General features: G+C 34.7%; 1 protein-coding gene across 1 annotated transcript in view; it reads right to left on the bottom strand.

Moving 5' to 3' along the window:
- The window catches only part of LOC119773199 (ras-related protein Rab-26-like), a 68,891-nt gene that overhangs the window by 20,690 nt on the left and 25,528 nt on the right, over window positions 1-22,673 (bottom strand). Inside the window, exons 3-5 of the mRNA XM_038270085.1 lie at window positions 11,861-11,902; window positions 10,272-10,338; window positions 5,860-5,912 (exon numbers count right to left, since the gene is read on the bottom strand). Coding sequence (XP_038126013.1) covers window positions 5,860-5,912; window positions 10,272-10,338; window positions 11,861-11,902 — 162 coding nt within the window. The remainder of the gene's footprint in view (window positions 1-5,859; window positions 5,913-10,271; window positions 10,339-11,860; window positions 11,903-22,673) is intronic.

Here is a 22,673-nt window from a genome sequence, read left to right as displayed (position 1 = left end):
ATTTAAAAACTAAACATTTGTAGAAATGTGCTTCTAGATGAAGCAGATATGAATTAAGTATGTTTTTTGTTCAGACTTCATTTTTTGTCCAGACAAGCTATAGCTAGTTGTTACTTAAATATTTATATTTTATGTATAAAACATTAAATAATAACCACTCTATTATCCCTAAAGAAATTAAGAAACTACAGTTATTTTTCCTTTTTTTGTCTAGTAAAAAACTATTCAAACAATGAGTTATGACATTGGGGCTTTATAACAATTTTTTATTTTATAGTTTATTGAAATAAATGATTGCTGTAGGGCAAAATTACCAAATCCGTGGATGCTTTATAAAAATTTTCGCTTTTATGTGAAACTTTCAAATACTTATTTTTTAACATCCTGTGGAAGTCAGATGTGCTACAATGTTAAAGCTATGAACCTAAAAATTGTTTTATTAAATAACTTAATAAAAATTTCCCATTGCTTAAATGTTTCTTCTGAGTCAAACATGTATATTTTTCTGCAACCCTCAGAATAGTTGCAACCATATCATTAATCTTAAAAAATGTTAAATATCATCACAAGGGCCAGGCTGTATGAGAAAGATTATCTGCAACATTCTCAAACATAGAGCCTTATAGAGTAACCAAAGCAGTATTCCTTAAAATGTTTTACACAGTATTATCTTGTGTTTTTGTTTAAAGGACGTGATTTTACACCTGTTAGAATGGAGCAATTATATCTGAGAAAGGTGCTCAGATATTGCTGCTTATCAGGGTATAAATTGTCTTGACTGAGCTTCTCATCCCTTATATGTTAAGCCTTCCTCTCTGAAAATGATGCACAGCTTCAATAATGATAGTGCTATGGTTTCCTGACTTCGCTTCATTGAGGAGACAGTGACAGAAAACAGAGAAGAGCAGGTCTGATGGCGCAAAAGGAAATTTATACCCCCATCTGATTTATGTCTTTCCCTCAGAGAAGCATTTATCACCATTAGTGTTCAATAACCTGAGTTAATGCTCGTTAGGAAGCGGCGTGCCAGCAGGCATCTAAGGCCTGTCGCCAGAATTTCTTATTTCAGGAATAGACACTGACTAAATGTGCAGTGGATGGTTGTAGAAGAGGGATGGAGGGATGACTAAATAAGACTAAAAAACTGTTTCTAATAATAATGCAACAACCTCAGTCGGTTCACATTGCAGATTTGGATTTGGATCTCTACCAACCAATAATGACAGTTTGAAACCATTGCATGTGTGAAAAAAAAATATCCCTACTAATTTAGTTTTATATATTAAATTATTATATTTTGTGTTAGTAAACAGATTTTTGACTCATTTCAATTTCCTCTGATATAATTTAGTGAATTCCAAGCAGAGCAAAAAAATTCAAACTCAAAAGAGTTTGAATGAAAATTTCCAAACCATGACAATACTTCTGGCGTTGCAAGAAATCATGGCAATACAATCGCAATGATTTCAGATTGACTTTTTTTTTTTGTCTGAATGATATATATAAACACCTTTCATTTTGTGCTGTAATCTTATTGAACCTTTTTGCATGTCAGTACAGGGAAAGAGCATGCAGGTTTAGAGCATGTGCAAAAGCACTGTTGAATAAAAACAACAACTAACAAACACGACCAAGTCTAAATTCATTTAATATAAAAGTCCTTCCATTCACAGTGATAATGAACCAATGATCAGGAAAGGACGGAGGTCTGGCACTAAAATTTGGGAAAATTTTTTTCAGCTCAATATTTTTTTCTTTGTGATGATTTTTGATGTTAAGCGCTATTTAAGGAAAGTTAACAAGATGGGCAACATGGTACGCTAAACTGACATGTTTTAAGCTGTTGTTTATAAAGCTAAAACAAGATTTATTTTACTAAAGGTTTAAACTAAAGTAAACTAATATAATATTTTTTATCATATGCCCATTACATTCTGTTACCAAAATATGATCAAACTTTATTTAATAGGCGTACCCTCACGTCTGCTAACTGCTAGCTCAATCAAAGAAGGTTAAGCATCATTTAACAAAAGATTATTATTTCTAAATTAAGCAAATCATTTAATAAAATATAATTTTTCCAAATAGCGTTTTATTTAACTCTTGGACTTGCATTGTGTTTTAGTTTGAACACATTCCAATTGCTCTAAATTAGTTAAAAGTAAACTTGACCACAATCCAAATTCTTCAAGATATATTTTTATAATTTTAATATTCTCAAACATAAAATCCTTGCTGAACTTTGAAACAGTGTTTCATTATATTCATTATGGTTTTCAACCATGTTTTTTTCTTCTTCCTTGTATACATAGCAGCTTAGTTTATTTGAGTTTCACAAGTTTAGTCAACAGTTTTTGACTGAAATATGTCTGACCCTGGGGCTGAATGATTTTTGTTAATTAACTCTTATATTTTGAAAGAAGCTGTGGTGATTATATTCCTTATATGTGCAGTTATCTGTTTGACTATGAATGGAGCTTGATTCACATTTTCGATGGTTCTGTTTATTTGATTAAATAACATATTTGGACAATAAATATATAATAATTGCACAGCACCCGTGATTTAGAAAACTGTTACAAGCAGGCAATATTAGTAACAGACTTAACAAAAGTTATGGAGAAAAACTAGCACCTCCATTTCACACTAAGGTTAAAAAAAATTACCTGGAGGTACTGTACTTGATCCCTGTAGTACACACATGTTTAATAGCACAATTAGCAGAGGCATCCCAGTGGGAGGAAGACTTGCAGCATAAACAAGACTTATTGGAGTAATCGAGTTTCATTGCTGTCTTTTGAAACACCCAAAGGATGACATGATGGAACTAACTACAGAAAAATGGGTATTAAACATTATCGCACATGGTCAGTGATCTAATCAATACAACACAATAAAATATGGATAGTTGATAAAGTGACCTCTAAATCATTTGCACAAAAGAAAATTTATAATATGACAGCTTAATCAATAAATGGTGTCTTTTGTTGGTATGGTGCTGAACCTGAATTAATCATTACAGTTCTGGTGCTTAAAATGAGCAATACTAATTAGCTGGGGTTAAAGACAATAAGCTTTAAGACAGGTTATGACAGGCTTTTTATCTGAGTACACATTCAAAGTTGCCTTACAGTAGAAAGCTAGAATTTTTGGATAGATAAGATAGTAGAAAGCAAAGCCTGGAGCAGATGTGTTGTACCCATAAAGAAAAATGCAGAAGACTCTGTAGCTACTGTACATCGCTTCAGCATAAAAAGGGTAGGAGACAGTGTGTCAGACTGCTGACAGTAACTCATCCTCCCCTGTGTAGCTGCCAAACAAATTCTTCTTCCCAGCAGTCTCTGCTCTTGGTTTTGTTTTGCTTTTTGCTCACATCTGAACTCAAAAAAGATCTTTCCTGCTTCAGGGATCACTCGAAGAGTAACGGAACATCACATTTCTCTACAGTCTAGTATCTAACAGCCTCTATTCCATTAGAGCCCTTTGGTACTCTGAAAAAAAAAAGAATTTTTATGTACCATGTCAAATACAGCAGCTGAAAATTGCCTCTCTTCGAAAGTGCAAAATACACTTACTTCACCAATGGAAATGGAATATATACAAGCTTGAAACACCTACCACCTTTTTGAAAGCCGACACAGTGTACAGAAATATGGTAACATCCGAAATAGAAGCATTGAAAGGTAGCAATTTAACAGCCCTAACTGATAATCAGGATATGTACAAGTTTTAAACTTTGACATGCTTTATTATTCATAAATGGTCAAATTTTCTGTTCCCTCTGTGTTCAAACGTGAAAAAAGCAGTTTTTCATTTGAAATATTTTTTTTTTCTTTATGCAATTTCCTGCAGAGAGGTTATAATTACTAAATTTCATCATTAATCAGATTGGTAGTTTTTCTATTTAATCTTAGAGGGCAGTCATTATGCTCCAAAAAGGGTCCAGTGGCTTCTAGACGTATTTAAACACCTTAACCGTTTCACAAAAAAACAAAAACTAAAACATCACACCAACATAAAGTAGAGCATTATTGCACAACGACGAAAATTGTACATTTGTTCTTAGACTACCAAATCACTACTTTGTAGAACCACTTGTTGAGGCAGTTACAACCTATTGGAAAATGACTTTGCCAGCCTTGCACATTTTTAGAGATGACCTTTAGGGCTTTCCTGTTTCACTGCAAAGTTCTGCTTCAAGTCTTTTTTTTATCTAACCAATTTCCTTTGAAGATTGATCTGTATTTAGCTCCTCCATCTTCTTATCATCTGCGTAATAGAAGCATCCCAACAGCACGTTTATGCCACTACTGAGCTTGATGGCAGAACATCTTCTTTCTAATGTTTGTTGTGTTCTCTCTATTGTTTCTGGCAAACTGCTGATTTTTTTTTAAGCTTTCTTTTACCAATAGCTTCCTTCTACACACTATTTGATAACGGAATGAACAATGGAGTGCACAACATATTTTACTCACCCAAGATTTCGATCCACAATGGGTCTTCAACAGTAACATTAGACCTACTTGCTGCCTGGCTGAATGAACTTTTCCTTTAGTGGACTATTTATTTCAGTGGCTGCCCATGATTTAGGTGGTTTTCAGTTGTACCACACTCTGTAGCTTTCGGATAATGGATTCAAAATTCCTCTTTCTTGCAATACTAAAAGTCAATATTTATAGAATTACAGCATTTAAAAAATATATCATACAATAAATTGTGAGAATTTAAGCTTGCTTCAAGTAAATACTGTGAAATGAGAGGTGAATAAAAAAAAATCTACTTTAAACTGTAATATTGGGTCAAAACTGACTAATATTTGTACATTTTCCGGATTCAATCTAAAAAAGCAAAACAAAGCAAAACAAAAAAAACCCCACTTTCTTCTGTACAAAGGGAAAGTGTAAACAGTTTAATCACCACATTTCACTATAGGTAAACCATTAAACCATTCTTTCAGTGATGTGCACCTTAGAATTATGTCCACCATTTCAGCTTAGTTTGTTCGGACCCTAATGTATTCCCTCTGAAGGTTTCAGAAGACATTAGTCGTGGATGTTATTTGTATAAGAAAATACTTTTTTGTTATTCTTTAATGTTGCTCTGAGCCCCATAGCAACCTGCCTGACCAGTTTTCATTCAAGTTCTTTCAAAGTTTTTTGAACACAGAAATCTATTTGGAGGACTTAATTTAGCAATGGCCATCTTCAATCTACCATGTTAAAAAAACAACAACCATGTTTTTAATTTTTTTTATACTTGTCTCATCTAATGAATTTGTATAAGATTGTTTTTCTCATTTGTAACTTCTCTGTAAACTGCCTATAGCTAAAGAATGCAAAAGTGAAAAAAATGTAAACCAAACTAGGACAGGCAGTTAAAAAGGTTAATCGGACTTAAATACTGTAAATGAATGGGGGTTTGATCTTAACAAGGTTGACTGTAAGAATGTGCATCTGCAAAGTATTGGTTTTTATTTACTTACAATTACCCCAGAACATGTTTATTTGTCAGTTGAGTTGTGCATAATACGTAGAAAATATTATCAAACGACTTATTGTGGTCTTATTACATATAAATAATTTAACATATTTTTTCAATTATATATTTTAGCATTTTGGCAGAAAACAATCTTTTGCTTTTCTTTTGAGAGCTATTTTTTTTTTAGCAACAACTTTTAGCATTAAAAATGAAAAAACAGGATTCTTTTGACAATGTTGGCTATGAAGTTTGATGCATAATTTGATTAATAAAAAAAAACAGAAGCTCCTCAAGTAGCAAATAAGAAAGAAGAGCTGAAGTTAGCCAAAATGAATTTAGAGTTAAATATGGGCTTTGAAAAGGTAAAAACCAATAGCAAACCTGTATGTTGTCAAAGGACGATTTGTTGGTGACATCGTACAACAAGAGAAGAGCTGAAAGAAACAAAACAACGGTTAAATTGAAAACACAGTAAAAAAATATGTTAGGTCTTGTTAATCCCACCTCATTTGTACAGACCTCAGGGGAAAGGAAAATGAGCTAGATTGTAAACTAGATAATATGAATGTGAGCTGCTGCTTGATGTCAATCAGCAGTTCACAACCGAATCAGGCAAAATAAAATGCTGTTTATTGAATGACTATGGGAAATCGGGTGCATCTGTGCTGCAAACTACAGTCTTTACTAACTGGGAATTTACGGGGATGACCTCGGCTTTTATCTGTAGGAAAAATTTTACACTTTTAGAAAGGGCGACCATTACTGACCCATGAGCTGCAAGGGTTGGTGTTAGCCTAAACTTTGTTCATTATCAACATATTTTTATTGTTTCTGTTAATTTCTAAGTTTATTTAGACATTGTCATTTTGAAATCTCTATAAATGATTAAAAAGAAGAGCAACAGAATAAAATAAAATTTCAAACTTAGCCCACTGGTGGGTTGTTCTTTCTTTAGAAGACTCTGAGGGCCCCCCATGTGGTCCTTGAGGGCACCTTGGTGCCCATGGACACCGCGTTGGTGACCCCTGCTATAGACTCATCAATTTGTGGTACCGGAGTATGCTGATGAAGATTCTCAGTAATCCAGGTCATAGTCATTCCGTAAAAGTTCAAAAAATATCCACTGGACTTGGTTTCCAAGGTGGAGTGTAATTTCTTTGAAGTTTGAATATCTATGGTTAGAAAATGCTTACTTTAGCCCACTAAAAGTTAGAATCTCTACATTACTGGTTGTCTGTTGAAAGCATTTTTTTTTGCATACACCTGTTAAGGTCTTTTTAGTATCCCAAATTCTGATATAAACCAAGGCATGGTGGTTTTTAATGTTTCTATACACACCTGCATGTCTTCAAAAGTTATTATATTGACAAGGTTTGGTGTGTCAGACAGGGTATTCCCAAGACCTCAACTTTAGTTTTGCTTGATTCTTTTGGAGTTTTTGAGAATTTGATCCTATTACTCTTAAAGAACTGATTCTCTTAAGTCTCTAAATCCTCCCAACTGCCCATCAGACACTGTCTCTATTAATATAGTGGAAGGAGCAGTCGAAACCATTGAAGCCTGCCTCCTCTCCTTCATAAACTGATGTCTCAGGATGGACACTGTCCCTGCTGCCTTTAAACATGATGTGGTTGAGCCACCGCGTAAAAAAAAGCAATCTTGATTCATGCATTTCTTCTAATTTTCATTAAGTTTCATATCTGCCTTTTTTTGCTAAGGTTATGAAAAAAGTTCTCCTGTCACAGCCACAATATTACCTCTCGCTGCATGAAATTGCTGAAAAGTTTCAGTCAGAATTCAGGTCTCGTCAAAGCTTCTACTTTGCTCTATGTATATAATGATACCCTTACAGCATTATGTGCAAATAATTTAGTTGCGCTTGTGATGCTAGACCTTTGCCTTTGATATTGTAAACCATGCAGTCATTTTTTGTTGTCGGGAACAGTGGGTCGGGCTGCATAGTCCAGTGGTTTGTCTCATATCAAAGCAATAAATTGTTATCTTTTATGATTGATTTCTTCACATCTGAAATAGCTTCATTGTCCTTTGTTGTGCCACAAAGCTAATGTCTTTGACCAGTTCTGTATTCCCTCCAAATGTTGCCACTTGGACATCTCCAAACACAAGGTTTTCATTTTCATGCTGATGATGTACAATTCTACATGCCAATGAAACAAAACAACAAAAATACTCTATTTTGTAAAACCTTTTCTGACATCAGAGAGTGGTTGTCTCAAGATTATCTCCACCTAAATTAAAAGGAGGCTTAGTACTTTCTCTTAAATTCAGAGCAATCTTGTCAGGCCTTTAAGCTTTCTTCCCAACCTTTTGCTTTAGATATTTGAAACCTAGGTATAATTTTTGACATCATTCTGAAGTTTGATAAAGAGGTAAACTCAGTGGTCAAAGCATTCCTTTTTCTGCTAAGACTCCTATCAAAAGTCAAACCATTTTTATTCCAGTCTGGTCTGGAAAAGCCAATGCATGCATGCATTTGCTCAAGGTTGACTATAAAACTCTTAGTGCAGAAATTGGCCAGTCCATTCTTCATTAGCCTCAACTGGTCCAAATCACAGCTGCTTGTTTCCCTAAAATGCTCCTAAACATGTCAATTTCTCTCCTCTCTCTAGTGGCTTCCAGTTCACTTAGGATAGACGTTAAAGTCCTGCTGTTGGTTTTGAAAGTCACCTTACACCTGCATATTAGTCTCAATTTTAACTATTCATTTTAATAGTGTTGTGGCCATTTATGCTAAATTTTTGTAATTTGTTATTTCTACCAATTTTGTTTTTGTATTGGTATGTAAAATATATTAAAGTTAATTTAAAACCAAAATTTGTTATTTATTTTATTATATTTTGTATTGTTTGGAGTAAGTTGTTAATTGTTAGACCCTCCCATTAATTTGAGTGATTAAGAACACACCAGGTAATTGTTCTTTTTCTTTTCTTTTACAATAACTCAAGCTGGAAGTGTGTGCAAAAACAAAAATCACCTTTTACCACCCACGGCCTTTGTTGGTTATTATTATATTTATTTTTTTGTCGGAACAGACGGCTGCGATAACTGGTCTGTGCTCAGAGCTTTTAAACCTGCATACCCCAGGACTAGGGGCAAAAGATGCAGTGATCATTCTTCTACTCCTAGCTATTCAACTGTGCATGACATTTTCTTTTAGTTTATATTGTGATTTTATTCTTTATATATAACACTTTGCGCTTTTCTTGAATTGTTCTATCATGCATGTTTTAGATTTGTGTTCGTAGTAAGTTTTCTAAAGCACATTGTGCACCACCAATTGTACAAAAGTGATATATAAATAATCTTCAAACGATTGATTTATTCAATACTAATTGAAAGGTACTTCGAAGCTCTAAAGCAGAAATATGCAAAACAGTATTTTTTTTACACTTAATAAGTGGAGATTTCCTATTTTTTAAGTAGGGATTCCTTCATCCCTGATTGTCCAAACAAATCAGGTTTATTGAGCACTGTTGCGCAAATTAACCAGGAATTAGACCTTTTTCCACTTTGATTTATAGATATTTTAGATGAAAATTAATACATTTCTTTGGAAATTAAAATAGTTTTTCTCCTTACATTGCATAAAAATTTGAGTATATCATTTGCAGTAACACAGCTGCATTAATTACATATATAATTATAGAACCCCATACAGCACATGTAAAGAAAAGTAGTGTAAATTAACCACTGTGTACATTTTGCTCTTTTTTATATGGCTTTATTTGTTCGTATTTATAATAATGAAGGACAAAATTTTATATTAAAAACTTTAATCAGTACAAGTCAGTATTTATACTTTTTTGTTTTATTTGAAAAAAAGATACAAATTTTATCAATTAAAAAAACTAGACCATGATTAAAGTCCTTTAGCTACTCTGGGTTATTACCTCCACTATGCTCTGTTGTTTATAAACCATTTCCAAAGTTACTTCTGACGGGATTCATATCAAAATGTGAGAACTACCACTTAGAAGTTTTGTAAATTAACATCAAGATAAAAATGGTAGATAAGCCCTCACATCCAGTTGCACAGACAGAAATAGAGCAATATGTGATGACTGATTGCAGAACATCAAGGAGTCCCTGAAATCCTGAAAGCGTCTTCCTTCACTCTTTGAGCAGAGTTATAAAACATCATCACTTGATAAGCTCTGCAGAGTGGGAAAAAAAGGCTCACATCTAAAACTGTGAGTTTGAGAGATAAAGCTGGCATACATTTTTATTTAATTATTAATTTCAGCAAAAATGGTAAGGCTACTTTTGTCATAAAGTAAAAAAAAAAGAAATCAACACATGAAATTAGAAAGAAACCAACCTTAAATCTACTTACAGATTCAATGTATTTCAGTTAAATCTGGCTCCGTTTCAATGTGATTAAATGCAGTAAGATTGTGAGCATTGGTTTATGTTGTGGTTTGGGAAAAAAAAAAGGATAGTAAGAATCCTGTATTAACTGCATTCATATCTGCCAGTCTGAGCACAAATTGAAAAGCAGGGAAGAAAGCAGTCTATGTTTTGTATATGAAGTCCTAAAAAAAAAAAACATGAAAAAACAAAGAATAGATAACCTTCTACCTGAAACTTCGGAGGCTCAAATTACTGTAATCTTGTTATCAAGCTCAATCACAAACAAGCGGAAAAATATTTTAGTAAATAAACAAAATTTTTTTTTTTTAATGCAACATGGGAAGCAACCATGTGTACACACATAAGCAATAAGCACTATATGTCATAAAAAAAGAAAGTTAAATTCTAAATTGGAAACTCACCATGAGCATCACGATAGTAGGCATGAGTTACACTGCGAAAGCGCTCCTGTCCAGCTGTGTCCCAGATCTGGAGATAATATAAAAATGATCACTGAGTAGGAATAATTAAAAGGAACTTACTTTTGATAATAGTTAATCTATAAAAATAATAATACAGTGCTCTTTTACTTTTTTTTTTTTTCCCATTTTGCCAATATGGCTCTGGGAATTGATGTCCCAGAGCTAGATGTTAGCCCAACAGCTTTGCTTTCACAAGTAGACCATTATGACTGTTGCTATAAAGTTTCTCTTGGTACTTCTGTATGAAATTTTATTGAACATTATTTAGGGAGTAAAATCTTATGCAATGGAAAGAGAGGTGAAAAAGAAAAAAAAAAGAACTAAGGGGAGAGAGAGATAGAGACCAGAAAGAGTGCATGAAAATAGAGAAAATAAAACAAAACAGACAAAAATAGACAACACAGAAGATATACATTAACTCCTAGACTCCTGCATGAGATGAGAGGAACAGAAAACAGGCAACATAACAACAAGAAAAAGAAGACAAAAGACAACCAAAATAAACATCAAAAAAAGCTTTAAGAGCTGCGTGTTTCCCTTAGATATCCATGTGTGTCGAAGGCAATGAAATGGTTTTACTTTGATCTTGTGTGAGCCTGAACCCTCAGTTTGCTGTTTGACTGAAAAGTAAGTGCTCATTTTACTGGCTGGGAGGAGTTAAACTTGTAGTTATCATGATTTGAAAACATGAACATAAATTCTGTTAATTTAGACGGTATAATACTGTATATATGTCAAAAAAGTGCAGACGAAATAGCTCATCTCTTGATAATTCTAAACAGTGTGTCAGTGGGTGCCTTAGGACCCTCCCAAATTATTTAAAGCTAATTTGGAAGCATTTTTTGGTCATGGTTCTTATGCTCTTCTTATAGTTCCTGAGAAAAAACACCAGAGGAATACAGTAATGGCTCATTTGATTCTTCTCTTCCATGTTTCTTTACAGACTGTTTTCAAAAACCAGCAGAATATCTTTTTAGCTGAGGGTCTTTTTAAACAAAAACAGCTAACCAGCAAAGCAATATCTAAAGTTGAGCGTAGCTGCAATGTAACTTTTTTTGGATATGTTTATTACAAGAGTCACTCATAATAAATGCTATATATGATTTAAATGAATGATTTAGTTAAATTAGTATTTTTATTTCTATAAAGGCCTAGTTTGATAAAAGTGCAAAAGAAAATAACTGGATTGAATATGTTTCTAAAACAGATAAAGAAATCAGCATTTTCTGGACCATTAATCAAAGTTATGTGATCTAGTGACCCATACTAAACGAATTAAAGTACAATATAAATCATTATTAAATAACTGTTTTTTTTTTTGCCATTGCTGCTCAAAGCAGTGAAAGCTTCTAATTTATTTGAGCCAAACCATGTACTGTAGGCCTGCCCTAATTGACAATTTTGGATAAAATATCATAGCATTTTTTTTCCTCTTGCAGGCGCACTTCTGTTTTGATCTATAAATGCTTTCATCTACAGAACTTATCATCATCTAAGCTTTCTTTTTGATGGTAAATTAAAAACCTTACCTGCAATTTCACCTTGACTCCATCAATGGTCATCACTTTATTCTAGGAATTAAAGCAAAAAAACAAAAGACATTTAAATGTTTCCAAACAAGTGACATATTTCTGTTTCTTCTTGTATCTTGCTAAAGGTCTCATCCTGTCATGCTGTCATTCACCAACATGTACGCACTGCACTTTCCATCAATACTGCATGTCTCTCCACCTCACTTGGACCCCTGTAGATGAAGCATGGCCTATTTTAATTCCTCTGGGGAATTTGCCCCCTCTTTTTTCACCTCGTTCTTTCTCACAGTCAGTGGTTTCTTCTTCTGCTTTAGAAGTATTTGTAACCTCTAAACTGTTTCAAATTGTTTTACTTTGCAACTGCTAAATTAATTCTAATTTACTGGTCTTTTAAGCAACACTGTGTAACCTTTTACAGAAGTATTAGCTAAATTTGAGATGCATTAAGTGATTTTCCGGTCCATGCATAGCACTTGGTGCATATGGATGCGGGCTGTGGTTCTCAAAAACTTGCCTATGTGAATTGAAAGGGTGGGATCCATCGCAGAATAATTCATGTGACCCAGAGAACGTCCTTACAGCATTCTGAGCTCCCCTTAAGCAAGCTAACAAATCTAAAGGTTGTTGGGAAATTCAACCTGTAGAGACTCACACAGAGAAAAGGTGCAATTGCAAAAGTTTTGTTCAATATAATTGATTTGCAAGTAACACACTCAGGTTGGTTAAGATTGACTATCTAAGGAAAACCAGTTGAATGCATGAACTCATTGACCCTCTGCAATCACTCACACAGAGTATGTATGTAGCGACAGTGGAGAGGAAAACTCCCCTTTAACAGGAAGAAACCTTCAGCAGAAACAGGTGCAGTGTAAGCGGCCAGCTGCCGAGGTCGACTAGAGTTCTAGAAGATAGAAACAGATTTATAGATGTTGACATAATGAAATCAGATCTTTGGCCAGCAGAAGACTGATGCTGAAAATCAACATTTGCTCGAATGGGTACTCTAGGAAGAAGATTAGAATAGTCTTCCCCCCGGGGCCCGAACAATGGCGGTGAAATAAGTTGGAGGATGAGAGGGTCTAAGAGTGGGTTACGAGAGAGGAAGAATATGGGGTGGAGGTGGGTCAAAGTTCGGCTGAAGCACTGAACGGGGAAGCAGGGCCTTCGTCTTAATAAAGAGCATCTTTAGAAATAATTGGCTTTGGAGAGGATGTGGTCCATCATGGATTGGCTGAATTGGCTGAGCGAGAGATGTCAGGAGGTGTTCCAGGTAAGGCTGATTAAGAGTCTTCCAGGTTGAATTTTCACTCACGTTTTATTAAACCATATATAACACTTACCGGATCAGCCATATTTTTGGTTCTCTTGTTTAGGATTTAATCCAGAGGGGTAAATGTGGTCTTTTCTTTACAAGCATCTCAATGACCTCTCAGTCTGCTGGTCCAAACTGGTCTTTTATTAGATTCCAAGACATAAAGGTAGACTGTTTAATTTTATAACAGTTTAATGTTGCCAGTTGCTTTCAGGGAAGCTAAACTTGGTGATTACAGGTTTAAGGCCCTTTGTGGCTAAAAGTTACACACTGTTGCTTTAACGTGAAAGAGAGAGGTAATGTCATGCATTATTGTAGAGTGGGATAATGATAGTTTTGTTTTACAAAATGTATGTTAAACTGTGAATTGGAATTTCTTTTTATAAAATCATATGGCTCAGATTTACTTCAGAATAGAAAAAAATAGCTTAGTATTTTTTCGAAATTTACAGAACCAAAAGGTTCTAATGCTAACATCTTGGAATCAAATACCACATAATACCAACAGCAGTCTATTGAAGTAAAACAGAAAACACATTTTTTACTGACAGTTTGTGTCTTTGAATATTACACCGCTTAAGCAGTGAAACCATGGTGCACTTCACATCTAAACAAACAAGAACAAAGAAGAAGTTTACAGCATGGTGGATGTTGTCGGAAAATTTTGATTTCTCCTCTATTACATATTTATTTATGCTATTTACTCACCATAAAACTTTTCACTCAGTCTGTTTCACCTTCAAGAACACACCATTCTCTGCGGGATGGTGTTTGTAGACCAGACATAGCTTATTCCCATAACAAATCAGATTATTTATCAAGGTTTATTCATAACATGTTACTGTTAACCAAAGTGGGTTAATTTGTTTTGACTCTGACTACTTAAATTGTTACTCAATTGTTGTAAGTAAGGGGGAACAAATGCTGCTCATGCAGAAAAGGGCTGAATGCTGCCATAAAGGCTGTTTGATGAACTGTTCTCTCTTTGCAAAGATATGAATAAATGTGACAACTGAGTGAAATCCATCGATCTCCATTTATTTTTAAAAGGATGGAAAGTTGAATACTTTTTTTCCCACTACAGTGGACTAACTCCTATAAGAGGTTAAGAGACTGAGGGTCTGATCTTAAAAAGTTTTGGACATATTAAAAAACATGCAAACTTTTTTGCACACAGTGTAGATGTTCAAAGAAGTTCAAAGTGATTTGTGTTTGCAATTCAGCAGGAAATGCATGCAAACATTTTTTTCGTGTGTGCCTGCAATAGTAACGTATACCAGGTATCATATATCAGATCATATTTTAATGACTTAACCCTACAAATGTATGGGTGAAGGATATGCAAATATAAATAATTAACATAGGCAAAGCAATTTTATCTGGAAATTACTGTGGCCTTAGTTTTTGCTCAGTCATTTAGGATGTTTGAAAGTCAGGTCCAAAATTAAACACAATGTGCACACAAAATAAATTTTCTAAGTTTTATGATTATTTCATCCTTTATTTTTTTTTTTTACATTATTTCTCTCATGAGTAAGGGTTTTGCAATATAAAATGTGAATCCTAGAGGTGAATAAAACATTTGACGCAATAATGTTTTATTTACCTCTTGGATTTGCATTTTCAATTTGTTTGAAAACATTCCAATTGCTCTAAACCAGCCAAAAGCTGATCTGACTGGAGTCCAAGGAGATCAGAGTTGCTTTGAGAAGCTACAGGGAGAAGCAAATAAGCAGCTTGTCAGCAGATGGTCCCATAATTGGCTTGGAATGGTCCCCCTTTACCCTGAACAGAATCTTTGATTGACAGACAACAATAATAACCTCTACTTCCACCTCTAAACTCCCATCAAACCATGTTGTGCGCATCACACTTTGACACAACAGCTCTCAAACCTACAGCTTGGGCTTAGACCTCTGCCAACCACCCCTCATGTTTGCTTACATCCTTCAGTCCCTCTGAATGTAATGTTCCACCCCTGCTTTAAATGCTTCAACATCAAACTGATCCCAAAGAAACACCACATCAAGTGACTGCATGGCTACAGGGTGGTTGCCCTGTCATATGTGGTCATGACATCTTTTCAGCAACTGGTGTTGAAGCATTTAAAATATACCATATCCCCCTTGCTAGATCCACTGCACTCTGCTTACTGGGCAAATAGGTCAGTAGATGATGCAGTCAAGACAATCACTATCCAGAGACGTACTCCAGGATACTTAGATCTACCTTCAACACCATGAACCCAGATATTCTCCCAGTGTCAGTTGCCACATATCAGTAGATTATTATTTCCATCAGTGACAGGCAGCACATCCTTGGTCATGGCACCTTCTTTCCCACAACAACCATTTGGCCTGCTGCCAAGCTGCTACTCATCTTTATTTATCTCTCCAATGTTTCTCCATCACTGTGAGGATTAGTTCATTCAAAAAACAGGACATGTTCAGACCATAGCCACTTACCTCCTATCCAAAAAAGATAAGTGATGTTCCTAATAGCTGGCCTGATACTTGGGCGGTGGGTTTTTGTTTTGTACAGTAAGAAAATCATAACAGCCTGTAGCTGCAGATGAACAGACCAAGAGAAATTGTAAATGGTAAACTGCAGCGTTCCAGAAACTGAACCTTTAGGGACATCATGATTGAGGTAATGCAGTTGCAGAAATTACAATTCCAGGTCCATAGTTATAATTTACATTTTGCATGAGAGTAAAACCTTTACTTCTTTATATTGCATAGATTTTTTACACACACATGCACACACATATCTCTTAAAGATTAGGAGTCAATATTATTCCATCTAATATACAACCCCCCCCCCCCCCCCAAAAAAAAAAAACAACGTAAACTGATACCATTTTAAAAAGTTTCCCAATAAAGTAATTTTCATTGTTCTTGGATATTTCTGAAAAGATTTGCTACAGACTTTTTATTCTCTAATACCCAAGATGAGACCAAAGGTGCTAACTCCAGACAAAATTTAGACTTGGATAGTCTTTGTCAACGTGTGGGGCTGATTTACTTCTTCCAGATTTGCAACGAGGAAAAAGGGCATACATATTAATGGGAGAATTTGAGCTCCAAGCTAGGCTGTAAGTGGAGTCTGTGAGGAATCTCACAAGACAAGCTCCTTGTTGTTGTTGCTAAAAACAACCCAAAATGTGCTTAGAGGCTTCATGAATATTTAGTGACCCAGAAAAGAGTGTGATGATCACATCACACTCGGGATTTTGGGGGGGATTAGTTCAGCATGATTGCTTTAATAATAATGCTGAATTTGTCAAGAGTAAAATCTTCAGCTTAGACCTGCTGATCCCATGACAGAAGGACTGAAAGGATAATATAAAACTTCTGATGATGTTGAGCAACTCCCACTTCAAATGATGCATCATTGATTCTCCATTTACATGATTCTTGGCTAGCAGTTTTTAATTGTACATAGAAAGCACGAATTTTAGGCAATGGTACCGTAATTTCCTGAATTGCTGACAAGACCTTCTAAGATAAGGCACCTTCAAATACAAACTCCTCCACTTAGCAGCAGCACACTTGATGTTAGTACTTAAATGTTTCTTGTTTTCCAGTACATGTACAAGACTGAGAACATATCCTCAGAATAGATTCACTCAAACACCACTCTGCATGGATCATAAATTACAGATGCTGGAGGAGCTTTCAGAAGAACCCGTCGAAGTGTGAGACTTTAAAACTTTAATGGCTGCAGCATCAAGCAACTAACAGAAATATGGCATTCACAGACAAATTCTATATGAGACAAATTATCAGTGTTGATAAGAATCCTAAGGAAAAGGCCGTGCAAGTCTGTTCCTTGAGGTCTTTGCTTCGGCGTAGAGAGCTTACTCGTGCATGACACTACCTGCACTCAACACAAGTTATAAATCAACTCATCAGGGCAATAAACTGAAGAACAGACAGGGAATGGAAACACCCTGAGACACAATTGTAAACCTAGTCCTCAGCTGTCATGTCAGACACACACTGACATACTGTGTAAACACACTGCACTAAAACATTTAGTCATATCACCACCAGTCTGTCTGAGCCACGGGTGTACATTTTACCAGAACGTCTAAAAAGTACTGATCCAAGTTAAAATATTCTTTCACCTTCATGAAAGAGGAGTTTCATAGAGATAATGTTTTGACAGAGTAAGATTACTTGACAATTCAGTGCAAAAGTATTCAAACCTTGTAAACATATCTTCATGTTTTGTCACATTAAAAAATCACTAGGTCGTAAGATTACCTGCTTGTAATCTCAGTAAGATTAAAAATGTTCAGTGAAGGCCTAAGATATTTATTACAGAAAATTGTGGAACATTTAGGAAAGTTTTGCTAACCTCACAAAGTACTGTTCAATCAATCTAGCAGAAATGATAAGAGCATGGCAAAATAGGATGGGATATCATATATTGGAAAGCCCTAATGGGGATCCAGAAATTCTCCATGACTATCAGTTTATGAATGGATGCAGAGGAATACTCTCCATTCATTTTAATGGATCTCAAACTATTTTAAAAAAAAAGGGGAAGCAAAAATGTCCATCTCCAAGCTTTAAAATCTGGTAGTGTGATACCCTAAAACAGTTATAATTGATTTTTTCTCTAACTAATTATAACAAACTAAGTTTTTCATCAGGGGCTAAAAAAATGAACACCTTTCAGTCCTACACTAAATCTTTGCAAAGCACATCATTTTTCCTTCATTACTGACTAAAAGAGAAGTGGAGAAGAATTATTATTGATAAAAAAAATATATATATATATATATGCCAAGACCTGAACCATGGTGTTAATATTAAGAAAAATATGATTGACTTGTTCAGCTGTGTTTTACATATATTCAGATGAATAAATGCTGATAAATTGTTTCTACAATAGGCTGAATGTACTAAGTAGTGCCAAAAGAGCACATTTAAATGATTAGTTTTGCTAAGTTGTCTGTTACGTATCAATACAACACGAATTCATCACTTAAATTAAAATAATCAACATAATCCTCTGAAAGTTGGGTGCAGAGGCTTCCTGCAAGAGATAATTAGCTAAATAGATCTGATACCTAGAAAAACATTTGACTAATTCTCTCAAACCACCCATTTTAAAATGCTCTTTTCAAAGTTCTTTTTAATAGACTCCTGACTTAAGACGATTAGCTTTACCATTTGCTGAGGATTTCATCAATCTCTGCAAAGGCCTGACAATGACTAATTCACTTTAGTTAGGTGTGTTGAATGAGAAAAAACGTATAAAGCATGCAGCATCTAGCACTTGAGGTCTATAATTGAATGTTATGATCATAAGCTTGTTGTATGGTGACATTTTCATGTGATGCACATATTACTTACTGTATCAGCTTCCTCAAGATTAGGTATACAAATGTAAAGGTGATGTGTTTATGCCTTTTAAAAATCTAAAGTTTCTCTGTACTATCAATAAAAGCTTTCTTTTTTATTGATTTTCTCACTTGGGTGACAAGGTGAAATTAAAACCATACTAATTGAAAATACAGGAACCTTTTGGTCCTTTTAGACCTAAAAAGACCCAATAAATAAATAAAGGACCCCTAAATAATCTCTTACCCTCATTCTGTTGCAGAGGAACAATACAATGTAAAATAACTATAGTAACCACAGCAACAGAGAGGTGTAAATATATTGTTTCAGTATATTAATTGGCAAAGTGATGCCAATTAATATAATCATCTTGTAAAAAAAAAAAAGCCTTGGATGTCACTGATATCTGGAAACTAATAGAGCCGGGATTTTAAAAGATAAGAAGAATTTTCTGTATATCTCTTTCTTATCGCCCCTGCAATGCCGGATATTTCAGTTTGATCTTTTTTTCTCCCCACCTGTAATCTGAAGCAAAATGCTCACACCAATTATATCATATACCCAGAGTGATCAAGGAAGTTCCTGCGACAAGTCATTAAAAAGTATAGGAGTGACAGAGCTGTACTAATTGACAGTAACAGATGAAAATGGCGTCACAACTTTAGGTAAGGATTAGGGAAAACTCTTCTGTGGTGGGGGGTTCTAAAAAGTAGAAAATAACTACTAATTGGATGTTTAGGTCATTCAAGATAATGATTGTAAAGCATGAATAAACTTGGTATAGGACAATTATTAGTATAAAGATTTAGGTTTTAGCCAGTTATGCTTTAAAAACATCTTATTTTTCCACCATTTTGTCCATCAAATAGTTATCTAGATGTAACATAGGTAGCACAACAGAGCTTCCCTGTCTTAATCTTTAGCTGCACACTGCCAATTAGCTGGTTGAAAAAGATGTATGCATCCAGCATGAATTAAAAAAGGTTCTAATTTTATAAATATTTCTGGCCATGAAATACAAGGTCATTGTGCTACAGTAAGCATTGAAGGCCTTGTGTGGTTAAATTAAGGCAGCCAACTGTAGGATGCAACCAAGCAACCTGACCAAAGGTACGTTTCCACTGCATAACCTTTCAGTATAATACACCCCCCTGGTTTGTCCCCTATGCAAGAACACAGCACAAATCAGACTACTACCTAAAAATGGCTCTGCTAGTAAGCTACAACTTTTCAGATGGACCCAGAACAAAGGATGAAGGTTTTTAATGACACAATTCCTTGCACAATAAAATTTATGTTTGTTTCAACCTGTTTAACAACAGTTTTTATACCAACTTTTTGTTTCAATCCTACTTTATACTTCTCTGCATTTACAGCTTTTAAAGAACATTTTAGTGAAGATATTTAATGTAAGAAAACGTGGGCTTCTACTTTCAATGTCTTGTTAACAGAGAGTTAGAGCCTTATGGCATCTTCAAAGCTTTATTTCAGAGACTTGTAACTACTAAAGTTGAAATATTTTACAATATGCATGTTCCGAGATAAAGATTACAGCAAATGAAAACTGCCAACGATTGCTGATCATTTACTGATTTCATATTTTAATAAAGCAGATGAACTCAAACAAGTGTGTGGGATCTCATCCAACAAGCCTAATAGTGCAGCGTTTTACTATTAAATATTTGCGGATTATTATGAATATAATTGACATCAAAACTGTAATAAAATATTAATGAATTAGGTTTTTAGCTTGCTGATCTGAGCTTTTTTTTCTTTCTATCCTTGGAAGCAGGGATTGTTGCAGCTCATTTACAGTTTGGAGGGAAATTTATATGGTTTGTGGGCCCTGGTGGAGCAGTGGCCGCTGATCTGTGTACCCAAACATGGCATACACTCCTGCAGGGGGAGGAGTCTCTCAAAGCCAAGAAATGTGTTCAAGTTAGAAATCCATGGCCACAAACAGCCTAGGTAAAAAGGGCCCCATGAATGTAAGTCCCATTAAAAACATAAAAAAAAAAAAAAAAAGCAGGAATACAAAGTTGAAAGTTGGTTTCTGTTATGTTTTTCTTTTGAGTATTCAGTCTTACTTTACTCCTTGATTTCTAGTGTTTAGCTTTCTTTTCACCATGTTTTATAGTCCTAGTTATTTGATTATCATTTTGTTGTTATTTCCAGTCTTCCAGGTTTCTATTTGTTGCTCTCTGCTGCACTCTTATGTTCTGCTTCTTCCCTAGCTCTTTCCCTCTCTTGTTCTTTGCACACCTGCTCCAAGTTTCCTCATTAGCCCCCTCTTTGTCTCATTCTCCTTTAAAAAGACCTCTCTGTTCAGTTCCCCTTTGCTGGGTCCTCGTCAAACACCGTCTTAAAAAGAAAACTGTCAAACCCAAGGCTATTTTTAATGTTGCACTGTTTTAGAAAGATGAATAGAGTCTGGCTGCTTATTTGATTTTCAAGTTCCAAGGATTTATAATGCTGCTTGAAAATTATACAAATGATAAATATTCTAACTGGAATATTTGATATGCTTAATTTTGTGATTGTTGGAAGCAATTATACTGGTATCTTTCATTAATCCATGCATAGACATATGTGAGCTCAATAGCCACAAATACTACCACACTGAGATAGCACTGCATCCTACTTTTTACAGTATTTATTGTAGAGGATTACTTTATTAGATTTATTTTAATAGAATTTCACCAATGACCTCCAGCAGCTACATATGAATCTCAGATCTGTTATTTGTCATTTAGCATTATTTTGTGCTTTAATAAATATTATGGCTCTTTAACCAATAAAAGCTAAACCCCAAAACATAATAGCAAGCACTCAAATTGTAAGCTATTTTTACATTTGTAGATAAGAATAACTGCAGAATTGAAAACAATTGTAGATGTATTTTGCCAATATTCCCAACAATAAAATCCTTATCTCTTTTATTCTATCATTAAATATTCACAGCGCTTCTTGTTGAGGCTCACCTCTCTAGATTCCAGTGACATTATAGCAGCAGGAGGCAAAGCTGCTCATCATGAATAACAAACTACTCTATTGGTAATACAAACAGCTATCCAATATTTTTGATTTAGCGAAGGCTTAGACTTACATGTCTTAAATAAAAGACAGTTTCTGGCTAAAATATTTCAATTCAATGAACAAGAAAAAAATAATAAAAAGTGCCCACTCCGGAAAGCACAGAGGAAACAACTTTGCAAGCAGCACAGTGTGTAACAGAGACATCAGTCAGCCATCTCTTCATTTAATATAATGGAAAATGTTCAAGATCAGCAAATCTATGACTGGATGGTCATTATGATTCACAATGACACAAGATATATATATATAAAAAAAAAAAAAAATCAAAAGACAAGGTCAAAGTCAGTTAGATTTCTATGATGTGATTCATCTTCTTACCGCATCTCAACCTGCTCATCTGCATTCACTCTCTTCCTGAACTCCAAAATGGATTCTAAAATAAAAAGTAATATTCACTCAGCAAATGCATAGCACCAAGTAAGTGTATTTCAACCTTTTTCAAACATTTTCTCCAATACAGTCTACCTGTGTTTAACTTAATCTAAGTGCAAATACAGCTGCGTTGCCAAGGCCTACGAGGTTTGCTAGAGATCATCAGCGAACAAATATCATTACAAAACCAAGAAGCACAATGGAGAGTTCAGGGAAAGCACTGTGGAGCGGTTCTAAACAGTGTTTATTGCATAACAATATCCCAAGCATGAAACATCTAATGGAGCACTGTTGAAGCCAGTCTTTTATCTAGGAATATTTCATAGGGTTTACACCTTGATGTATCACATCTTTAGGCTTTGCACAACATAGGGGGGTCCGGGGGTATCCTCCTCCGGAAAATGTTTAAATTTAGAATCTGAAACTTTCTGCATTTTGAGGTGGAATGCAGCAAATCTTTTGTATTCGTTACAACACACTTTTCTCCTGATTATGGGAAGTATGTGTGCTTGACTAGAGCTGAAAATTTCATAAGGAAGACATTAGACCATTTTTAGATACAATAGTATGTTTCATTGGTTAATTCAAACAATAAGAAAGTATAATGATTTGTTCACAATGCTATTTGAACAGCAAAAAAGCACCAGCTGCTTCCTTTTTTATGATTGTACACATT

Source organism: Cyprinodon tularosa, unplaced genomic scaffold (assembly GCF_016077235.1).
Source record: "Cyprinodon tularosa strain WSP-4 unplaced genomic scaffold, ASM1607723v1 ctg75, whole genome shotgun sequence".
Taxonomy (NCBI): Eukaryota; Metazoa; Chordata; class Actinopteri; order Cyprinodontiformes; family Cyprinodontidae; genus Cyprinodon; species Cyprinodon tularosa.
The sequence above is the reverse complement of the archived record's forward strand: the minus strand, read 5'-3'. Positions and strand labels throughout refer to the sequence as shown.